The sequence below is a fragment of the Corylus avellana genome, chromosome 6, assembly GCF_965113065.1.
Source record: "Corylus avellana chromosome 6, dhCorAvel1.hap1.2, whole genome shotgun sequence".
NCBI classification, from domain to species: Eukaryota; Viridiplantae; Streptophyta; class Magnoliopsida; order Fagales; family Betulaceae; genus Corylus; species Corylus avellana.
The window spans coordinates 19,445,465-19,465,199 of NC_142495.1; the positions used below are offsets into that span (position 1 = coordinate 19,445,465).

General features: G+C 36.9%; 1 protein-coding gene across 2 annotated transcripts; it reads left to right on the forward strand.

Annotated features, from left to right (window-relative positions):
- The first annotated feature begins 287 nt into the window (after window positions 1-287).
- On the forward strand, window positions 288-8,142 carry LOC132186887 (Pyridoxal phosphate (PLP)-dependent transferases superfamily protein). Of its 2 annotated transcripts, XM_059600999.2 has the most exons (10): window positions 288-483; window positions 600-753; window positions 909-956; window positions 2,579-2,707; window positions 2,984-3,043; window positions 3,825-3,981; window positions 6,003-6,109; window positions 6,304-6,362; window positions 7,110-7,218; window positions 7,589-8,142. In XM_059600999.2, exons 2-10 carry the CDS (start codon window positions 691-693, stop codon window positions 8,039-8,041), a joined length of 1,185 nt encoding a protein of 394 aa, XP_059456982.1. In that variant the 5' UTR covers window positions 288-483; window positions 600-690; the 3' UTR covers window positions 8,042-8,142. The 2 variants fall into 2 exon arrangements, with proteins under 2 accessions (XP_059456982.1, XP_059456981.1); XM_059600998.2 differs by having other exon boundaries at window positions 288-753.
- Window positions 8,143-19,735: the final 11,593 nt, after the last annotated feature.

Here is a 19,735-nt window from a genome sequence, read left to right on the forward strand (position 1 = left end):
TTCAGATGCTACCCCTACTCATGCATTAAAGACAATAAAAAAACTATAAAATTTCAAGCGTTACGTTTGCAAAGTTCTTATAATTTATTTCCTAATTTTCTAACAGGAATATTGGTAATTAAGGTTGGTTTACGTGAGGGAGTGAGGTTGTGATAAAAGCTCACCTGGGTTCTTTCTAGTTTATTTTACTGCTTGAAGTGATTTTGGGTTTTTATTTTATTCTTTTGTATGTTTTTTTTTTCCCCAGTTGAGATTCCAATCTATCTATCTGATCTCACGAAAAGGTAAAAAGTTTTCGTCAGCTTTTGCAACGAGACAATCGTAACTCGTAAGTCAAAGAAACGCACAGTACCATAACTCGCAAAATATAAAAAAGAAAAGAAAAGAAAAGAAAAACAAAAAGCTGTGTGTCTTTTAGCGTGCTTTTTGAGTTATTCTGCAAGGAGCTGCTACATCCCAATTGTTGTGGGGTTTGTTGAAGACGTGAGGAACTTGATCTTTGTATCCTCTTACTTTATTAATTTCTCAGAAAAATTCAAAGTTTTGGGGAGCTTGGGGATTTTGGGGATTCCTGGTAAAGTTTAGAATTTGGCTTTCAGGCTTTTAGGCAGCTGGGTCAAATAAAAACTGCGCATTTTGCTCTAAATTGGATCTCATTTTTAGCGTTGTGGCTTGTGAGAGGAGGGTGAGATGGGTTCGTTTGGAAAGCTTGCGACGAGGGCTTTGGAGACTGATATGCCGGTTATGGTTCAGGTATTCAGGCTAGAACCCAGCTGGGTTTTGTTTTATCTCTTTGAATACATTTGTTTTCAGCTTCAATTTGCTACTGGGTTTGTGTACTGTATCTGGTGCGGAAATAAAGTTTTTGTTATTGGTGGTGAAGAAGTGGGTGGTTCTGGTTTTTGCAGATACAGGAACTGATCCGAGGAGCCAAAAATGCTGTGTCTTTGGCCCAGGTTTGTTTTTCTACTTTCAATGTTGTGTTGTTGTAATTTGCTTTGAATAAAGGTGTTGCTGTTGTAATTGACGTATTGAGAAATGAGAGGAAAAACGGTCTGTTTAGTCCTCCAATGTTGAATTGTTTCTATATTGGTTTGGTGTTGAGTTTGATGAGAATGAAGGTACCGAGAAATTTAACCAGTTTTTATTATTCTCAGAAAACTAGGGCGTGTTTGGTGCAGTTTTTGAAAGGGGTGTTCTTTGTTATGAAAAGTGGAGACTATGGAGAGGACTTGACAAAACTATTTGGCAATGCATATTTATAATCTGTTTTCCAAATTGATATAGAAAAATAGGCCCTTTCGTAGACTTGAAAGTATATTTTGGATTTTTTTTCTTATGGAATTTTGTGTAAGAACAAAAAGGAAGAAAATGGCATTATTAAGAAAGTTTTTTTCATTGTCACATCCCAAATTTTGAGGCCTCCTTTTGTTTATCACAAGAAAACAGCATAAAGAAAGCAGTTCGTACATAATTATAAGAAAATTTGGAAACATTCAACTTTATTGGTGTCATTTTTCCTGAACCGAAACAATAAAACAATTTAAATGATGTTCACTAAAAACAAGTTGTTTAAAGAAAGTACAAAAATTAGAAAAATAGTTTCCAAATACACATTATCAAACGATTTTTCATGCTTTCCCATCTTCTTTTATTTAAGGAGAACATACCAAATAGGCTCTAACAATGTACATCCAAAAGTGAAGTCCATTTCCCAAACACAATAGATCTGATTTTGGAACTTGAGAAAAAATGGCTGGAAATCATGAATAGTGCTTAACCCACTTTGTTTGAATGGTTGAACTTGAGCCTTTTCTTGTACTTTTCATATTTAAGGCCATTTTGGATGCATGCACTTCTATATTTTTCAAATATGCAGCAAACACTAACCAAATTTCTAATTGTTTGATCATTTTTCTGCCAAATTACTAGATTAATTTTAAGACAGTTATTCATTTGGGAAGATACACTTGATTCTGTTATTTCGAGTATGCATGTAGATTTGTTCATTGGTTGGAGTGTTAGATTTTTCACTATTGTTTAAATTGGAAAAATAGTTTCCAAAAGCACGTTAGAGAACATGTTTTCATGCTTTTTCTTTTTTTATTTAAGGAGAGAAGAAAACTAGAAAGGCTCTAACAATACAAATTCCAGAGTGAAGTCTGTTTCCAAAACCAAAAAAATGTATCTCTTTCGATACTTGGGAGAAAATGGCTACAAGATCTAAGCCATTTGTCTGAATGGTTGAGCCACTTTGTCAAAGATTTCATATTTAAGCCTATTTTGGATGCATCTACTTCTATATTTTTCATTTATGAAGAAAACACTCACCAAATTTCTGAATTATTTGATCAATTTTTTATACCAAATTACTAGAAAAATTTTATGATAGAGTTTTCATTTGGGGAAGGTACTTTGATTGTTTGGAGATTTTTTTAAAAAAAATTATTGTACATAATATTGGTTTCTTCTTTGGCTGGAGCTTATACCATTAATTTAGAACTGTAATTTTAGGTGGTTTAGGCCTCCTTGGTGTTTTTACATAACTTGTTATGCTTTTGGTTGAAATGTGCTCTAGGGGGTAGTTTATTGGCAACCGCCTAAACAGGCATTGGATAAGGTTAAGGAGCTTGTGTTGGAGCCTTCAATTAGTCGTTATGGTGCTGATGAAGGTATCCCTGAACTCAGAGAGGCATTGGTCAAAAAGGTATATATCTTAAAGATTTCAGCTGACTTTCTCTCTTCTTGTCCCAAATTATGCTGCCCAACTTCTCAGGACTGAAATGTCTATATTCTATAGTCACTGTTGTCTCAAGCACCCTTGTCAATCATTCAACTTATGGCATGTGTTTTTTTTTTTTGATAACTAACTTATGGCATTTCTCCCTTCTGAAATTTGTAATCAGCAAAAGAAATTGGATGTTGACCAATATGACTATCCCACTGAAAGTTGCAAGTTGATTCTTTTATCTTCGTTTCGCAGCTTTGCCTGGAAAATAAACTTCACAAATCTTCAGTGATGGTTACTGCAGGTGCAAATCAGGTAGTTATGAACCCTTCTATACTATTCTTTTCTGAATTTTCTTAAAAGGTTTAGAAAAGCAAAATTATCTGGGTTTTGGAATATATCAAAGTTAAGTTGGAGAGCCAAGTTGTTCTGTGTTGTTTTATTATTCAGCTGGTGGGATAAGGAGAAACGGGTCCACTTGCTGCAACCTGATGCCTAATTGCATATAAATGCAAGCCTTCTTTTAGTACCATGTGGTTGCTCTCACTTCATTCTGCAACCTGATGCCTAATTACCATGTGGTTGCTCTCACTTCATTCTGCAACCCACCCCACCCCACCCCCCCGCGCCCCCCCCCCCCCCCCCCCCCCCCCCTGGTGCTTCTTCTCTTTAGCTAATTTTCTTCCTCTTCTCGGTTTATTGTCCTACATCACTTTGATTAGTTAATGAAAAATTTACATATTATAAAAGGTGGTAGGATAAAATGGTTGTATTTTCCCCTTGAATTCTATTTTCAAGTTAAGAAGTAACGTAATGCATGTGTGTATTTTCCCCTTGAATGCTATGTTCTCTTTCTAGATTTTGTTTATTTAGCAATTTTCCTATCAAATACTGAGCTTCAGCTATGTTAGAAGTAATGGTCTTTATTGCCTTTAACATAGTTTTTCATTTTTATGCATTCAGGAATTAGGAATAGTGTGAGTAACAAGTTTCATGCCACTCACTTCACTGGCTTGAAACAGATAATGTGAATTTTTCTACAGTTCCATAGTACTCATCATGAAATCTGAAGCAATTTTCTACTCTTGCAATGCAGGCATTTGTAAATCTTGTTCTTACATTGTGTGATGCTGGGGATTCAGTAGTGATGTTTGCCCCATACTACTTCAATGCCTACATGTCCTTCCAGATGACTGGTATCACTAACATTCTGGTGGGTCCTGGTAACCCCAAGACGCTTCATCCAGATGCAGGTGAGAAGCTTCATCACCTGCTCCTTTACATGAGACCTCTTCTATAGTGATTTTTGGACTTCCTGCAATGGTGGTTCTGCTTATTGTGTGAAATTGGATACTAGCAATGTGCAGAAGTTTATCAGCAGTGGCGGAGACAGGGGGCTGGGGTGCGCTAAGCCCATCATGGCCCTGCCCAAACCCCCACCCCCCCCCCCCCCCCGCCAAAAAAAAAAAAAAAAAAATGTACTCTAGTCCAAAAGAAATACATAGACTTTTTAAACCCAAATCCAAGCTACCCCAAAATGAAATTTATCTAGTGATTTTGTCCCCCTGAAGAAATAAAGTTATATGGAATAACTTCTCAAAACATGACATGACATGTTTTCACACTTTTTCGCCTACCCATTACTCTTCATCATTGCTTCATTCCCTCTTCGGCCATTTGAATATTCCTTTTTCTTTTCAGTTTTTTCTCACTGTAATCCCACTTTCTTCATTTTTTTTTTTTTTTTTCCTCTACAAAGAAAGAAAGAAAGCCTAAAAGATACATATTTCAGAGGACTAAAGCTTGAAGGATACTTGGTATTCAATAAATCATCTTCCTCTTATAGTTCTAATCTTCTTCTTCATCTTCTCTTAGATAATATCATCATATTGTGTTATTGTGGCCAAGTTATAGATTCAGTAACTACTTCAGCTATTAGCCACTCTGGCCACACCTGACAGATGACACAAAACTTGCTAACTTGTTATGCTACCTAGGTGTTTTATTGTTTTGGTGTAAACACGTGATTAAGTGAAAGCAAATGTTAAGTCTCAGTCATAATGTTGATTCATTTGTTTTTATTTTTTTGTGGGCAACATGATGTTGACTTTTTTTCTAAGCACATTATGTTGATTGTTGATGCAATGGTTTTGTTGTTTTTCTTTTTCCTTTTTCGGTTACTTGTTCAGTTATTTGTCAAAAAAAAAAATTTATGAAATCTAAATTTATTTTATTTTATTTTTGCTTAATTTCTGCACAGATTTCTATCTACTTACAGGAAGAATACTTACAGGAAGAATAAATAATATAAGTTGCATGAGAGAAAACAATTTATTGAGAATTTTTATTTTTTTATTATTAATTTGACCCCTCCAGGAGAAAAATCTTGGCTCCATCACCCTTTATCAGAAAGGGCAATTTGGATATTTAAGGTCTTTAGTAATTGTGCCTGATATAGCAAAGTCAAGTTTATAGTTCTTTATCTTTCATTGCCATTATATGACAGACAAAGTTAGAGATTGTTGGTAGTTTTTACCCATGTCTGGTGACCCAATGAGATTTACTAATGGGTTTGTTTGCTTTAACTTTGTCGGTTTGGTTGGCGCGAAGTTGATGGTTTGGCTGAGGAGGATGAGTTTGGCCATTGTTTTAGTAGCCACTACTGTTTTGGGTTTTGCATTAATCAGAATTCCCAATCCTGACCACAACAATGGACCTTGAAAATGATGGGATTTTAAACCCTCTACAATAATTGCTATGTTTTTCAGAAGCCCTGCTAATTTCGAAATCCTTACTTAAAAGACACCCTTGAAGTCGCTAGTGGCTCTTATAAGGTGTTTTCGTAGTCACTGTTTTTACGTACTTGTAATATGTAATAACTAAAAAGCTATGAGAAGACACCAGATTAAAGTGTTTTAACTTTATTGAAAACTATTTTGATGGTGTCATTGGCAGGATATACTTGCATTATATCTGGATTTTCACCATCTTCTACTAAACTTCCATTTTGAATAAGTTATGCTACTGTTTGAGTATAATTTTCTTCTTCGAAATGTTGGCTAATTTTGGTTGGCTTTGCATCATTCATGATTATGTTTAATTGTTACAGTTCACTGCTGCTGGAGAACTATATGCGTAAAACAATGCAATATGTTACTTTAAAAGAAGAATATTGGAGGAATGATGAGGATTTAACATAACGTTCAGTGACAAAATGGTTTTTACCCACCATTATTTCCTTTATTAGGTTATTTATCTGTGTACTGATTTTCAGACTGGTTAGAAAAGACATTGTTGGAAACTAAACCATCCCCAAAGCTTGTTACTGTTGTTAATCCTGGCAACCCAACTGGGACTTACATTCCAGAGCCTCTTCTTAAGGTCTCTCTCTCTCTCTCTCTCTTGTTTTGTGTCTATGTATATGCACTAGTTTTCATGCATATGCATGTGTCCTTTTCAGACAAATGTTGCATTGAATGGAGTTGACCAAACCTTCAGAACAAACTTTTTTTTTTTGTTTTTTTGGCATTTGGTTTCTCTTGAATCTTCTAACTATGTGCTCTCATTTTATTTAGAGGATTTCAGATCTCTGCAGAAATGCTGGATGTTGGCTCGTTGTAGATAATACATATGAGTAAGTCTGGTCATTTTTTGTTTCTTAACTAGATGTGCAGTTATAACAATAATTTAACATTTAAATAATTCCTTTGTTCTTCCCATATTTTTTTTGGGGGGCGGGGGGGTGGTTGGGGGATGAAATCCTAAAAGTTGTTATAGAAGATGTCAACGTTGTTTATGATACAATTGCATGGATTATTTGGATAGAATTGGATCCATGAAAGAAGGGTTCGAGCTAGGATATCCCATAAGAAAGACAATCAATAGTATATTGATAATTTAAAGTGTGTATAAGATGTATAAAGATCATGTAATATGCGTGCATACACAATATTCTATGTGTGTGCACATGCGCGTCATTTATTTACATTGTATACATTATAGTTTAAGTGTATGTTTGGTACGCAGAATGACTATTCCATTAGGAAAAGAATGGAAGAAGGTGGAATAAAATAACCTTGGTGATAAAGTATATATATACGCTAATACTTGAAATAGCTATTCCCTCATGGGCCATGAGAATGGCTATTCCAAGGCTATTCCATTCCACCCTCTTCCATTTCCAATAAAAATTATTATTTTTTTAATGGAATAGCCATTCCGCGTGCCAAACGTAACCTAAGTTTACCTAGCTTATTTGCATTATCTAATGCATTCAATTCCCAGTCCGTGTTGTCCATCAAACATAGCAGAGAACACATGTTCACACTCATGGAGCATATAATAAAATTGTGAGTCTTTATGGATTTTTGTTGTTTCACAGGTACTTCATGTATGATGGTCTAAAACACTCATGTCTGGAGGGAGATCACATAGTCAACATATTTTCCTTCTCGAAAGCATATGGGATGATGGGATGGCGGGTTGGATATGTAAGTAACACTTATATCTCTCATGTTCATTGTTGGAAAGGGAAGAAATATGAACTCATAGAACTTAATTGTGCAGTTGTTATGCTAAAACATAAGGGTAGTAGTAGTTAATGCATCTGTGGTAATCACTTCATTTACTCTTAGAACTTGCTTGATTCAATTTAAATCTTTCAAACTGTTCAAACAAAAGTTCCAATGTTGAATCATAGAATCAGATTACCTCTGACTGACCGCTCTGAGTTTAAGATGCAAGTACCTTCATTCTTCTTTATGTTTTATGATTTGCCTGAAACTGCCGAGTGAAAAAGTCATATTTTTTTATTGTCGAAGTCTCTAATGCTAGTCTAAGCTAATTATTGAATGCACACAGATTGCATATCCTACGGAAGTAGAGGGCTTTGCAGCTCAACTTCTCAAAGTTCAAGACAACATACCCATATGTGCTTCAATAATTTCACAACATCTTGCCCTTTACTCCTTGGAATTGGGACCTGAGTGGGTCACTGAGAGAGTGAAAGATCTTGTCAAGAACAGGGAAATTGTTTTAGAAGCACTCTCTCCCCTTGGAGAAGATGCTGTGAGAGGAGGAGAAGGTGCTATATACCTGTGGGCAAAGCTTCCTGACAAATATGTTGAGGACTTCAAAGTTGTTCGCTGGCTTGCTCATAGGCATGGGGTGGTTGTGATCCCGGGAAGTTCATGTGGGTGTCCAGGGAACGTTAGGATCTCCTTTGGGGGCTTGGTAGAGAGTGATTGTAAAGCTGCTGCACAGAGGCTGAGGAGAGGGTTAGAAGAATTGGTCAAAGATGGAATGGTGGAGTAACTATTACTCTTTAAGGTTCATTCGAAACATTGAAATTTGAAGTACATTTGCATTTGAATAATTGGAGACATTATGAATTATTAGAGCAGTATTTCTGGTTATGTATATTCAAAATGCTACTTCCAAATGCATGCATGCATGCATCTACTTTTATACAAACTTTGTTTCATAAATGAAAAATGGTTCTTAAGTTTCATAATAATCTTCTCATCATAGTAATATATTTGAATCTTTTTTTTCTTTTTTCTTTTTTCAAACCAAGAACTTTGAAGTTTTGATAGGAGAGAGGGGAAATTGTATCAAATCCCCAGAAAGATGAGTGAAATGAAGAACAATTCAATATTAATGTTGGCTCGAAACAGATCAAGTGGCCATCAGCATGAAACACCCCATTCAGCTCTCCAACGCGAAGCACAAACTCAATAGATGTGGACGATGGCTCAACTCTGATGGCTACAAGCACGTGGGACCGTGGAGAAGCCCGGGCAGTAGCCACTGATGACCGAGTCACTTGAACAGTCTAGGCAAGCCAACAAGAAGATCATAGTCGTTGATCTCACATCCATTCGTTGATCTCACATCCATTGATCGAAATAATTGTTCTATTTCGTCTAATCTCAAGATGATCTATGCCGTTGAAGGCAAAAAAGGGTTGAGAGCTAAAATAGATGTCAATGAAATTTGGTAGACATGTTGACTATTGACAAGTTGCTGGCAGGTTTAGTAAGATGTGCTGCACTTTGAGCCAATGATCTTCTGTTCTTGCGTGCTCAGTTCTTTTTTTGTTCTCTCCTGGCTCACAAAATAAATTATAAGCTAAGCTTAAGGTATACAATCTTTTTGTCTCTTGAAAATTGTGCGTATTAGGTTTTTTTATAGACTTGAAAGATCAACTTCAAAACCAAAAGCCGGTTTAGGTTTTTTGTTCTGACATTCGAACACATAAGTTGGACACATAAGTTGGCTGTCTGAACATTTTTAGTGTTTCATGTCTTTAACCCTTGAGATGTCTAAATATCTATGAACGCCTTTGTTCAAATTGTTTGGATATGTGCGAATGATTCTGCAGATGATACATTGTGTCTCTCCAAAATGTCTGGATAGGTGTGAACGGATTTGTGAAGGAAACATATTGTTTGGCCAATCCATCCAAACACCTGCGAATGAAGCAGTAGACGAAACGTTCTACCTTACCAATCCGTCCAGACATTTGCGGACGGACTTGTGAACGTAGCTCTTCTGTTCTTGAATTTCTTAAAGGATTTTCAACTCCAAACCTAAGGACAAATGTACCCAACTGCAAATTACATGTATGCCCTTGTTTTGATCCCCGAAGTGGTTAATAAAAGACTTCAACACACTTTCCCTTTAGCCATTTCATGACAAAACCTTATACAACCAAACCTACTTACAAGAATTAAACTCAAGACTCAATTTAATCCTATGAAACCACTAAACTAGGTTAGATTTGAATTCTTGAACTTTTATTTCTTGAAATCATACGCGAACTCATAAAACGTATGGGGAATTGACAAATAATAGAAGTAGCTCAAAATCATGAAAGTTAAATCAAACTCATGAACAAGCATTACACATATAGTTGGGTGGTTGTAATGTTGTTATGATATATTAAAATTCAGTACATCATCTAATGTGTCACCTACATCAATCATGGAAAAATTATCATCCATATCCATAACTAATATAAAGTAAAAAAAAAAACACCAGTCAAAATCATCCCCAAAATATCTCATCTTTTTTGTCACCACGGGCAAAGGGAAAGATCAACCAACAATAAAATGCAAATACAAAAAATAAATAAATAAAAATCCAAAAAAGCTAGCATCCAGTCACTGCTCATGCGCATCCTTTGAGATCATCCACATGATGTTCTTCATATCAACCTCCATCTGCTCCACCCGGTCGTGTCCCTTGAGTAGCCGATCTCCTCTTCAAAGCCCATGACGATGGACAATGTGACATAGAGCCATAGAGAGGTTTGGACCTTCTCTCGTTGACATCCCATCAAGATGGACAAGTGATGCAGAGCCACTGAGAGGTCTCGACCTTATTCTGTTCGAAGCCCATCACAACGGGAATGTGACATGGAGCCAAGTCTTGGTGACCCCATCGTAACACGAAGGTCCCATCAAGATGGACAAGTGATGCAGAGCCACTGAGAGGTCTCGACCTTATTCTGTTCGAAGCCCATCACAACGGGAATGTGACATGGAGCCACAGAGAAGTCTTGGTGACCCCATCGTAACACGAAGGAAAAAATCTGAGCATAAATTCTACATCTTGAATCATTTGGCTCATCTCTTTTCCCATAGCTCTCAAGCAAGCATTGGACATTTTTGGTGAGTTCTCTCGTGTTTTTGACTCACGTCTTGAGAGTGTGGTCATTTATCCCCTTAGTCATGAAATGTTCTATTTCATCTTGTCCAATTACACCCCTAATCTTCGATGGGATTGACTATGCATATTGGAAAGTGCATATGAGAGCTCACTTGAAAGGATTGAATGACAATGTGTGGTTTGTTTATGAGAAGGGTTCGGTTTAACCAGATGGTGACTACGAAAATTGGCACAAGGATTATGTTGTTAAGAGCAATTGGAACAATAGGGGTTTGAGTGCAATTTTTAATCGTAGATCCAGTGGTGAATTTCGTAGAATCTCCATGTGCACTAATTCCAAGGAGTTATGGGATACTCTTGAAACTAACCATGAGAGAACCAAAGGTGTAAAGAGGTCTAAGCTTCAAATGTTGACCTTTAGATTTGAGGAAATCAAGATGAAGGAAGAAGAGACCTTTTGGTGAGTTTTCTGCCCAATTGTGTTATATTGTTAACTCTAGTTTTAGCCTTGGTGAGAAAATATTTGAGATCAAAGTGATTAATAAAATTCTGAGATCGCTTTCTCAACGTTTTGATTCCAAAGCGACTGCAATTGAAGAGAACAAGCATATGGACTCCTTAAAAGTGGATGACCTTGTAGGTTCCCTAATAACCCATGAGAGTAGAAGGATTAAGCGTAGAAAGAAGAATCTGGTTTTGAGATCCTCCAAGAAGGATAATGAGCTTGTTGTTGAATCTTCTGATGACGAGTCTTCTAAATATGAGATTATGTCCCTTTTGACAAAGAACTTTCATAAGTTTCTCAAGATCACAAGAAGGACCGGTAGGACTTCTTTTGCTATTCCCTCCAAGAGGACTCCCAAAGTGATGCCTGTGATAAAAATACGAGAGAAACAATGAACAAGAAGAATCATGGTGTTCAATGCTATGAATGCTCTGGCTATGGTGTAAGGTCCCCAAAATTAGCCTTGGCTAACTTGGCAAGGTTACTGTCAATTACTCCAGTTAAATCAACTTTGGCCAAATGAAAAATCGTCCCTCTAAGCATTATAAGAGTTAAGGCATAGGAAGGTGAAGAAACCCTGAGAAAACTATAAATCATTACAAGGGCAATTATATTCCTCAAGTTAAGACATGGAGCAACTAGTTATCAAAAGGCAAACCTGATAACAATTTGAAGAATCTTAAGATAAAGCTGTGGTGGCAACTGCGCCACGCTGGGGTCTTAGCTACAAGCTTCCTAAAAGGGTAATAACAGGGTAAGTCTAAAATTTAGTAAGTAAACCTTACAATTAGGCATGACATGAAGCTCATTATTAAGCAGAATTAAGCGTGCAATTTTGATAATGATTAAAAATAAGGTGTTGTCTCCGTTAATATACCATAAAAGTATTGTTTGGTTTACAAAAGAGTGGTGTACTCCCAGCAGTAATTGCCCAAATATTTTAATGCAGCAAACTAATGATTTATAGGTCATAACTATCATGTATAGTCTACCCAAGATATTACCTCTGCTCATATCATACACGTGGTTAGTCAACTGGCATATACCACATTTTTAAGGAAAGTGCCCGTAAGTGGTTACTTACCTCGTATGCTCACTCGAGTCCTCCGACATCACGAATCCACGCTATAACGAAACACGACATATTGCTATAAGCAGTACTAGAGAACTCTACAAGGGTCCATCTAACAGAAAGAGTTGTTAAAACCTCGTATCATACATTTGTGGTTAGGGGGACGAGTGACTTGCTCTCTGGACGAGCGCTCGTTCCCTAGGGCAAGCATTCTGCCAGTGAATAAGACTCGGCCAAGAAACCCTAAAAATGCGTCTAGGCTTCTATCTAAAGCTATGGCTTGGTACTTCTATTTCTAGGTTCTAAAATAAACATGCATATTGCAACACAAGAAATCAAAGAGGTGTTTAAAAGCCTTTGAAAACATTTATCTTTCTTTTTAAGGAATAGGCACATCTAAGTGCAAAACATTTTATCAAGCAACTTTAAAAGGAAACAGAAGTGGTTTGAAAAACCCTTCCGAAGTCATTCTTTGTTTTCACAAGAAAACGGATATGAGGACAACATCTTTAAAGCTTGTAACATTAAGAGAGTAAATTGCAATACTTGGAAAGCTTAACTTCAAGATATTAACAACTAAGCTAGCATAATCAAATCAACAAAATATAAGGGGATAGGGTGGTTACCTCAACAAGCAAGCTATTCAAGGCTCCTCCTCCTTCTTCAAAGGCACTCATAAAGCTCACACACTCTCAATTGACAAAGAAGCAGAGTTTTGTCAAGGTTTTAAAGAGCATTTTGAAGGCTAGGTCAAATGGGGTGTGGGGGTATTTATAGGGGAAGGAAGCTGAGGGCAAAATGGGAAAACTTCTGAAAAGGGGCGAGCGCTTGTGTGTACTATAGTGTCAAGCGCTCGTGTACTGTAACACAAAGGGGTTAGAGTTGTAGGTGGCATACGCGGGTAAAAACTAGCGGTATAGAAATGGTCAACGAGCGCTCGTCCAGTGGGGGTGGTCTTGGGCTTTTGCTTGCCAAAAGGCCCCAAGGGCTTAGGCCCATTAAGGAAGGTCTAGGGTTTACTGTATGGGCTTGTTTAGAGGCTAATAACTTGTTGAGTAAAGAGTTAAAACTCTTTTTAAAATGATATAAAAAGTCAGGAAGTTACATATGGGCATATAAGGGTTGATTGTCGTAAATTTAAAAACACCAAGGATAATGCCATAAATGCTTCTGTTAGTGATGAGTCTAAGTTTGATGACTCCATGGACTCCAAGAGTAAGAAAGTGGTCTATAGAGCTTTCCCGGCAATTGTGAAAAATGTTGATGTTGTTTCTATTTCAGGGACTTTGAAGAATGGAGAAACATGTGAAGATAGCTCACAAGGGGAGTTTGATGATGGTCAAGGTCTCCAAGTGGCCTATAATCAACTCTACAAGGAGTGTGTGGATTCCAAGAAGAATGGTTGGAACCTTCTCAAAAGATTGATCATGGCTGAAGAAGAAAAATGTATGGCTTCATGATCTTTTGGATGCAGCCAACCAGAATGAAAGTTCTTTGAAGACTGAAAGAGATTCCATGAGTACTAGGGTGATTGGGCTAGATTGTGCCTTATATAAATTGAGAATCAAGAACTCTTTGTTGTTGGATAGATGGATGTTCTAGGAAATCTAAGGATACCTCTAATGTTGACGCCTGTGTTGAGTCTCCCATCTCTAAATTGAACAAAATGTTTGGTTTTCAAAAACCTTATAGTGACAAGTGTAGGCTTAGTTTTTATCAAAATGCTTCTACTTTGCAAGGCTCTCTTGTCAATAAAGGATAAATGATTTTTGTTCACCCTTCCTAGTTTTTGACTCATGCTCCTAAGGGTGATAGTAAGGGTAGGAAAGAGTTCATGAACCTTAGGTCCAGTGATAAGAGTCATGGGTTGAAGGGTTCAAGAGGTCCTAACCCTCATAAGAGACAACCTGTTCAAAAAAGTCTTCTTACTTGTCATTTTTGTGCCAAAGTTGGTTACATTCGACCTCATTGTCGATGCCAAGTGCCTATAGAGACTATGGATGTGAACTATCCTCCATGATATAGGATATTGTCCTAGGAGTGATATGAAGAGGCCCTATCTCCATGATATAGGATATTGTCCACAGGTTGGACGAATTTGAGGGTGTAATACCTTGGCCTTTACTAGGGTTTAGGTAAAACCCAACAGAAAATTTATGCCTAGAGAATGTTCGAAGGCTCCCTCGAATGATCGTTGTGAACGTTCAAAGTTGGATGTGAACATTTGCAAAGGAACAATCGAAGTGGGATTGGAACGTTTGAAGTTAGATTCGAATGTTTGAAGTTTACAACATATTGTTTTTTAAAACCTAAGACACGTAAGCCCATCTGATTCATTTGGCTCACCTATGAGTAGAATTCTACACCACTTGGCCTTCATTTCCACCCTTCTCCAGTTAGAAAACCCTAAGGGGGAGAGAGGGAGAGAGAGAGAGAGAGAAAGAGAGAGGAGAAAGGAAGGAGGAAAGAACGTTGGTCTTGAGTTTTATCTCAAGAAAGGTAACATCTTTACCCTAATCTCATGTCTACTACCTTCTAGCCAAAATTTCTCTGAGTTTATTTCTCTCATTAAGCTTTGAAGTGTTACGTTGAGTTTATTTAAGAGGTTTATGTTTTATGTTGGGTAATACGAGTTGGGAGTTGTGTTTTGTTTACATTAAAATGTGTTTAGCATGTTGAGGTTGTTAGTTTTGTTGTAAGTACCTTATAAATGCAAAGGTTGTTACCAATCTACTAGTTGTTATTGTTTTATTTTGATATTAGTAATGTGTTTGTGAGTTAATAATCGTGGACGTACTTTTTGGTGCATAGACATGTTATTTGTGGTTAGGACAATATAGGCTTGATATTAAGACCTTAAATCGTGTTTGGGTAGGTAGAGTTTAGACCTTTTTGTCAATGAGAGGTTTTGGTAGACCTTCAAATATTCCAGGGGAATTACCAAACGTTTGTGGCTGAATGTTCGACTGCTAGACAGAGTAACCACTTTAACCCTTATTTTAGTTTAAGGGTATTTTGGCTAGATTAGGGCTTAATTTTAGATTCATTGACAAATTTAAACATCATAGGTAGTTGGAAGGATTTCCCGGGAGAAGACTCCCCCCCTCCCTCTGTCCCTGCATGCGAGATAACGACTATACACTTACTATTATAAAGGTTAGCCCTATGGTTAAATAGATTTACTTTTATTGTTTGGCCTTGGATTCAATGGTTATTTGTGACAAATGCACCATGAAATGATGGGTCATTATTATGGATTTGCTAGTAGTGTAGGCCAGTCAAGGTCAGACTCGATTAGGCTGCTAGGATATGATAGTATGCAACAATATTTGGTATACCAGTATTGTACTACACGTTTCTCAGGACAAATCCAACCCTACCAAGAAGGGATTAAGGACTTAGATAGTCCATATGGAGTTGAACTATAACTGTTTCCTTTAATTATCATGAACTATATCTATATTGCATCCTTATGTCACACGATCTACAAAACTAAGAAGCTTACTTTAGTCTTGTTTGTAATTTATAGGCTTTTGTTAACCACTGAGTTCATTGCATAAATAACATTTCATTCATATATATTATTACTCACTAAGTTGTGGACTTATGCTTGTTTCTTTCCACTTGTAAAACATGTTTTGTTTTATAGTCGAAGTTTTTGAGGATGACAGACCCCAGAAGACGATATGTTTGCCTAGAGGATATTATCAAGATCATCTTTGAGGATTTGCACTCTGAGTGGCTTAAGGCTGTGTGGGATGGCAATAACGATGCACGCTATGATATGATTGAGATTATTCACCTAGTTTATCTTCTTAAGTAAGGGTGGGGAAAAACACTCCCAACTAGCAAACCTGCCTCGATCTGCCTAGTCCCGCGCGGATTTTAAGTGTTTTTTTGTGGGTACGGGTTGGATTTCTTCCAACCTGTGTGGGGCAGGGCAGGTTGCAGGAATAGCAATTTTTTCTCTGTGGGTACCCGTCCCGACCCGTCCCGCCCCACAAAGGTATAAAAAGAAAAAACCCTAACCCTAATCATTTCAGCCCCTCTCTCTCTCTCTATTCTGAGCCATTTCTCCTCTCTCTCTCGTCTCTCATCTGCTCTCTCCCCCTCTTGCTCTTTCTCGTCTCTCTTGCTCTCTCTGTTCTGTTCTCTAACATGGCCACCTCAGTAGCCCCCATCGACGGCATCGCAGCGGCAACGTTCTGGTCTATCTTGAAGCGAGTCCAACGAACTGCCAGCGAGTCCAACGAGCTACCAGCGAGTCCCACCAGGTCCGAGTGATGGCCGTAAGCAAGACCAAACCGGTTTCTCTTGTCCGCCAAGTCTACGACGCCGGCCATCGCTGTTTCGGCGAAAACTACATTCAAGAGCTCATTGAGAAAGCTCCTCAGGTTCTTTCTTTCGCTTTCCTTTTCTGAGGAAGTGAAGGATGGAAAAGAACCCAACCCGTACAACCCGCAATACCTGCCCTGATCTGCCTCGCCCCTCATTACCCGAACCTGCGCAGATAAGCTTCAATTTGCCCTGGTAGCAGGTTGGAATTTTCAAACCCGCTAGGTGTGGGGCTGGTTGGGGAAAATGCCAATATTTGCCCCGCCCCGACCCACGCCCACCCCTATTCTTAAGATTAGACATTCATGTCTGCTAATACATATTCTGAGACTTGGGTTATGTGATGATTATCCTATATTTAGATGCTCTAGTACTTTAACTTTGGTTTGTAATATTTATCTTTAACACTCTAATGACTAATAATATAACACTGATGGATATCTATGTTATCTTTGATACTTTAGTTTAAACTCTAGTGATTTTCTATTGCGGGTTGAGACGTGCTATACAATATGCTGCGGTCCTCTTCCCATCCTCCCATTTTGCAAAACCATCTTGGATATGTGGGACCCATGTGTAGGACCCACATAGATCCCATAGATTCAATGGTGATTTTGAAAATTGGGAGGATGGGAGAAAGACCTCTGCATACTAATCTAACAATCATTTCTCATGGTGGGTTAATTAGTGGCTATCTTACTTATTTTGGGTAATTACTTTTTTTCCCCATGAACTATAATGCTATGTCAATATCCCTACATGAACTACCAACCTTACTGCCTAACCCCATCAGACTACCATTTTCTTTCCAAAATTCCCATTCCATCAGTCAAACTCGTTAAAAAAATTTGAAATGACCTAAATACCCTAACTTTATAAACAAAAACTTACAAATAATACCCTTAAAATTAAACAAATTAAAAAATAGATATATATTATTAATGCATACGTACCATAAAAAAAAAAAAAAAAAACTAAATAAAAATGAAAACAAAAAATATAAATATATTGAAATTAAAAAACACTTATAAATTAATTTATAAAAATAAAAAAGTAAATATAAAAAACTAAAAAAACAGTTAAAAAAGACTTAAACTAAAAGATATATATAAATGTAAAATTAGTCAATGTGGTTGTCCTAAACTAAAAATACATCTGTGTGATATCAAAACAAAAATAATAATAATTCAGAGATTATCAAGATAAGCCAAAATAACAATTTAGACCCTCTAATCAAATTCCGTCAAAATACTTGACGGATTCCATTAGTGTATCACGTCATCACCAATAGAATGATGATACATGTCATTCTTAATTAAAAGTAAATAAATATATAAATTATTTTTAAATTAAAAAAAAAAAATTGAGGCTGGCTTTCAATCGGCAGCCACCCCCTGGTGTTGTGTCAATTTATATTAACTCGCAAGTTCACGAATCGATTGTAGTTAATGGATTGCAAGTGCGAGGTCGATCTCACAGAAAATTGTATTCTTGAAAGAGTAATTTAAATCTAAACTAATTAAATCCTAACCTAGTTCCAAAAGGGTTTTGAATTTTGATTTTTGAAATTTAAAAGACAAAACATAAACTAATTAAAATAAACTAAGAGATAAAATACTAAGGTTTGGGAATTCATACTCACCGAATCATAACAACATACTTCCATGTTCATCAATATTAATCTGAAGTTCTCACAATTAAAATCTTAGATATGCTTTACTATGCTTCAAACAATTAATCAAAACCATACCATATATCCATTCATTGCACAAATCACAAAAGGAATCCAATATCAATTAAATCATCAGATGTATTCGTAAATCGCAAAAAATATCCAATTTTAATTGAAACACCAAATCTATCCGTAGAACAAATCACAAGGGATATCCAATTATTTAGGCAAATAAAATCAAGCAATCAATTATGTGAAATTATCTTAAATCATCAAGTGTATCCTTAAATTACAAAAGATATTTAAAAATCACTCCAAACATTGAAAATAAGTAAAACAATTGAAATATTAAACCCAATAAAATCAGATAAATAAAGACTTACATGAAAGTATTGATGTTCTTCATTGGTGAGGCTTCATCGTCAACCTTAGTTGGGAATTAGCTCCACATAAAAATAAAACCTAAACTAAACTACAGAGAAAAGTCGTGGATTACATTCTGTCTCCAGACTTGTCTCCCAAAACTAGTCTCTGGAATTCTCCCCCTTTTCTTGAATGTAAAGAGGTCTATTTATAGACTTGTGAGAGTCTTAGAAGCCCTAGCAAATCTAGATAATTCAGAGGTCTGTCTTTTAGTCCAAATAGAAGTCTGAAATCATAATAAGATTCGTCCAGATTTGTATCCTTTTATTGTGGGGCGATTTTGGCATGGTAAACGTCTAAATTTGGAAAATACTATTTCACAATTAACTGTAGTATTTTGTGTTACATTTCTAAGGCTGCTTGAATCACCTCAATCCAATACCTGAGGGTGGCCGTGTGCCACCCTTAGCTCTAAGGTGTGGTCGAAACCACCCCCAACCACCATTGGGGGTGGTTTTGGCCACCCCCTAGGCTCCATGGGGGTGGCCGAGCCACCTCTAATGCCCACTGGGGGTAGTTTCAGCCACCCGCTTAGGCACCAAGGGGGTGGCCGAGCCACCCCCAAATGGCCAAGGGGGTGGCGCCACCCCTTGGAGCCAAGCCACCCCCAATTTTTTTTATTTTTTATTTTTAAAAAAAATATTAAGTGCCATGTATCAACATTTGATTGGTCCACGCAGATTTCCGTTAAGTCAACTAACGGTCATTTGATAGAAGGATTAGTTTGGTCTATTATCAAAACTACATAGACTTCCTGTAATAAAAATCAAACCCTAAAAAAAAAAAAAAAAAAAAAAAAAAAAAAAAAAAAAAAACGAAAAGTAATAAAACCTCATAGGGTATTTAGTATTTAACCCTAAAAAAAATGATTTGAATTTAAAAAATTGAAATTATAGAAAGCTTTATGTGAAAAGACTTCTCCCACAAGATTAGCATGGAAGGTAAAATCATTAGCTACCACCACCAATACCATAAATAGAGGGAATTTCTGGTAGGGCTATTTTGGTAATTAAAGTATAAAATCAAATAAGGGATCATTATCGTTATTATTATTTACATTTTACACGTTAAAAAAAAAAAAACGAAAAAAAAAGAAAATTACATTTTACACCCCATCCCACGCCAACCGAAAAAAAAAAAATCCCAGCCGAAATAGAGGAAATGGCTTTATGTTGAAATGGGCCCACTACTTTTTCTCGAGTATAAGGGCCCACTTGGTTTTGGGCGAAATCGAACCCGTCGAATTCGGTCCACCACATGGGCCCCACTCCCAGACACAATCAAAGCCCCGAATGGCCATGCCTCTTAAGTTCTAACCATTCACTTTCC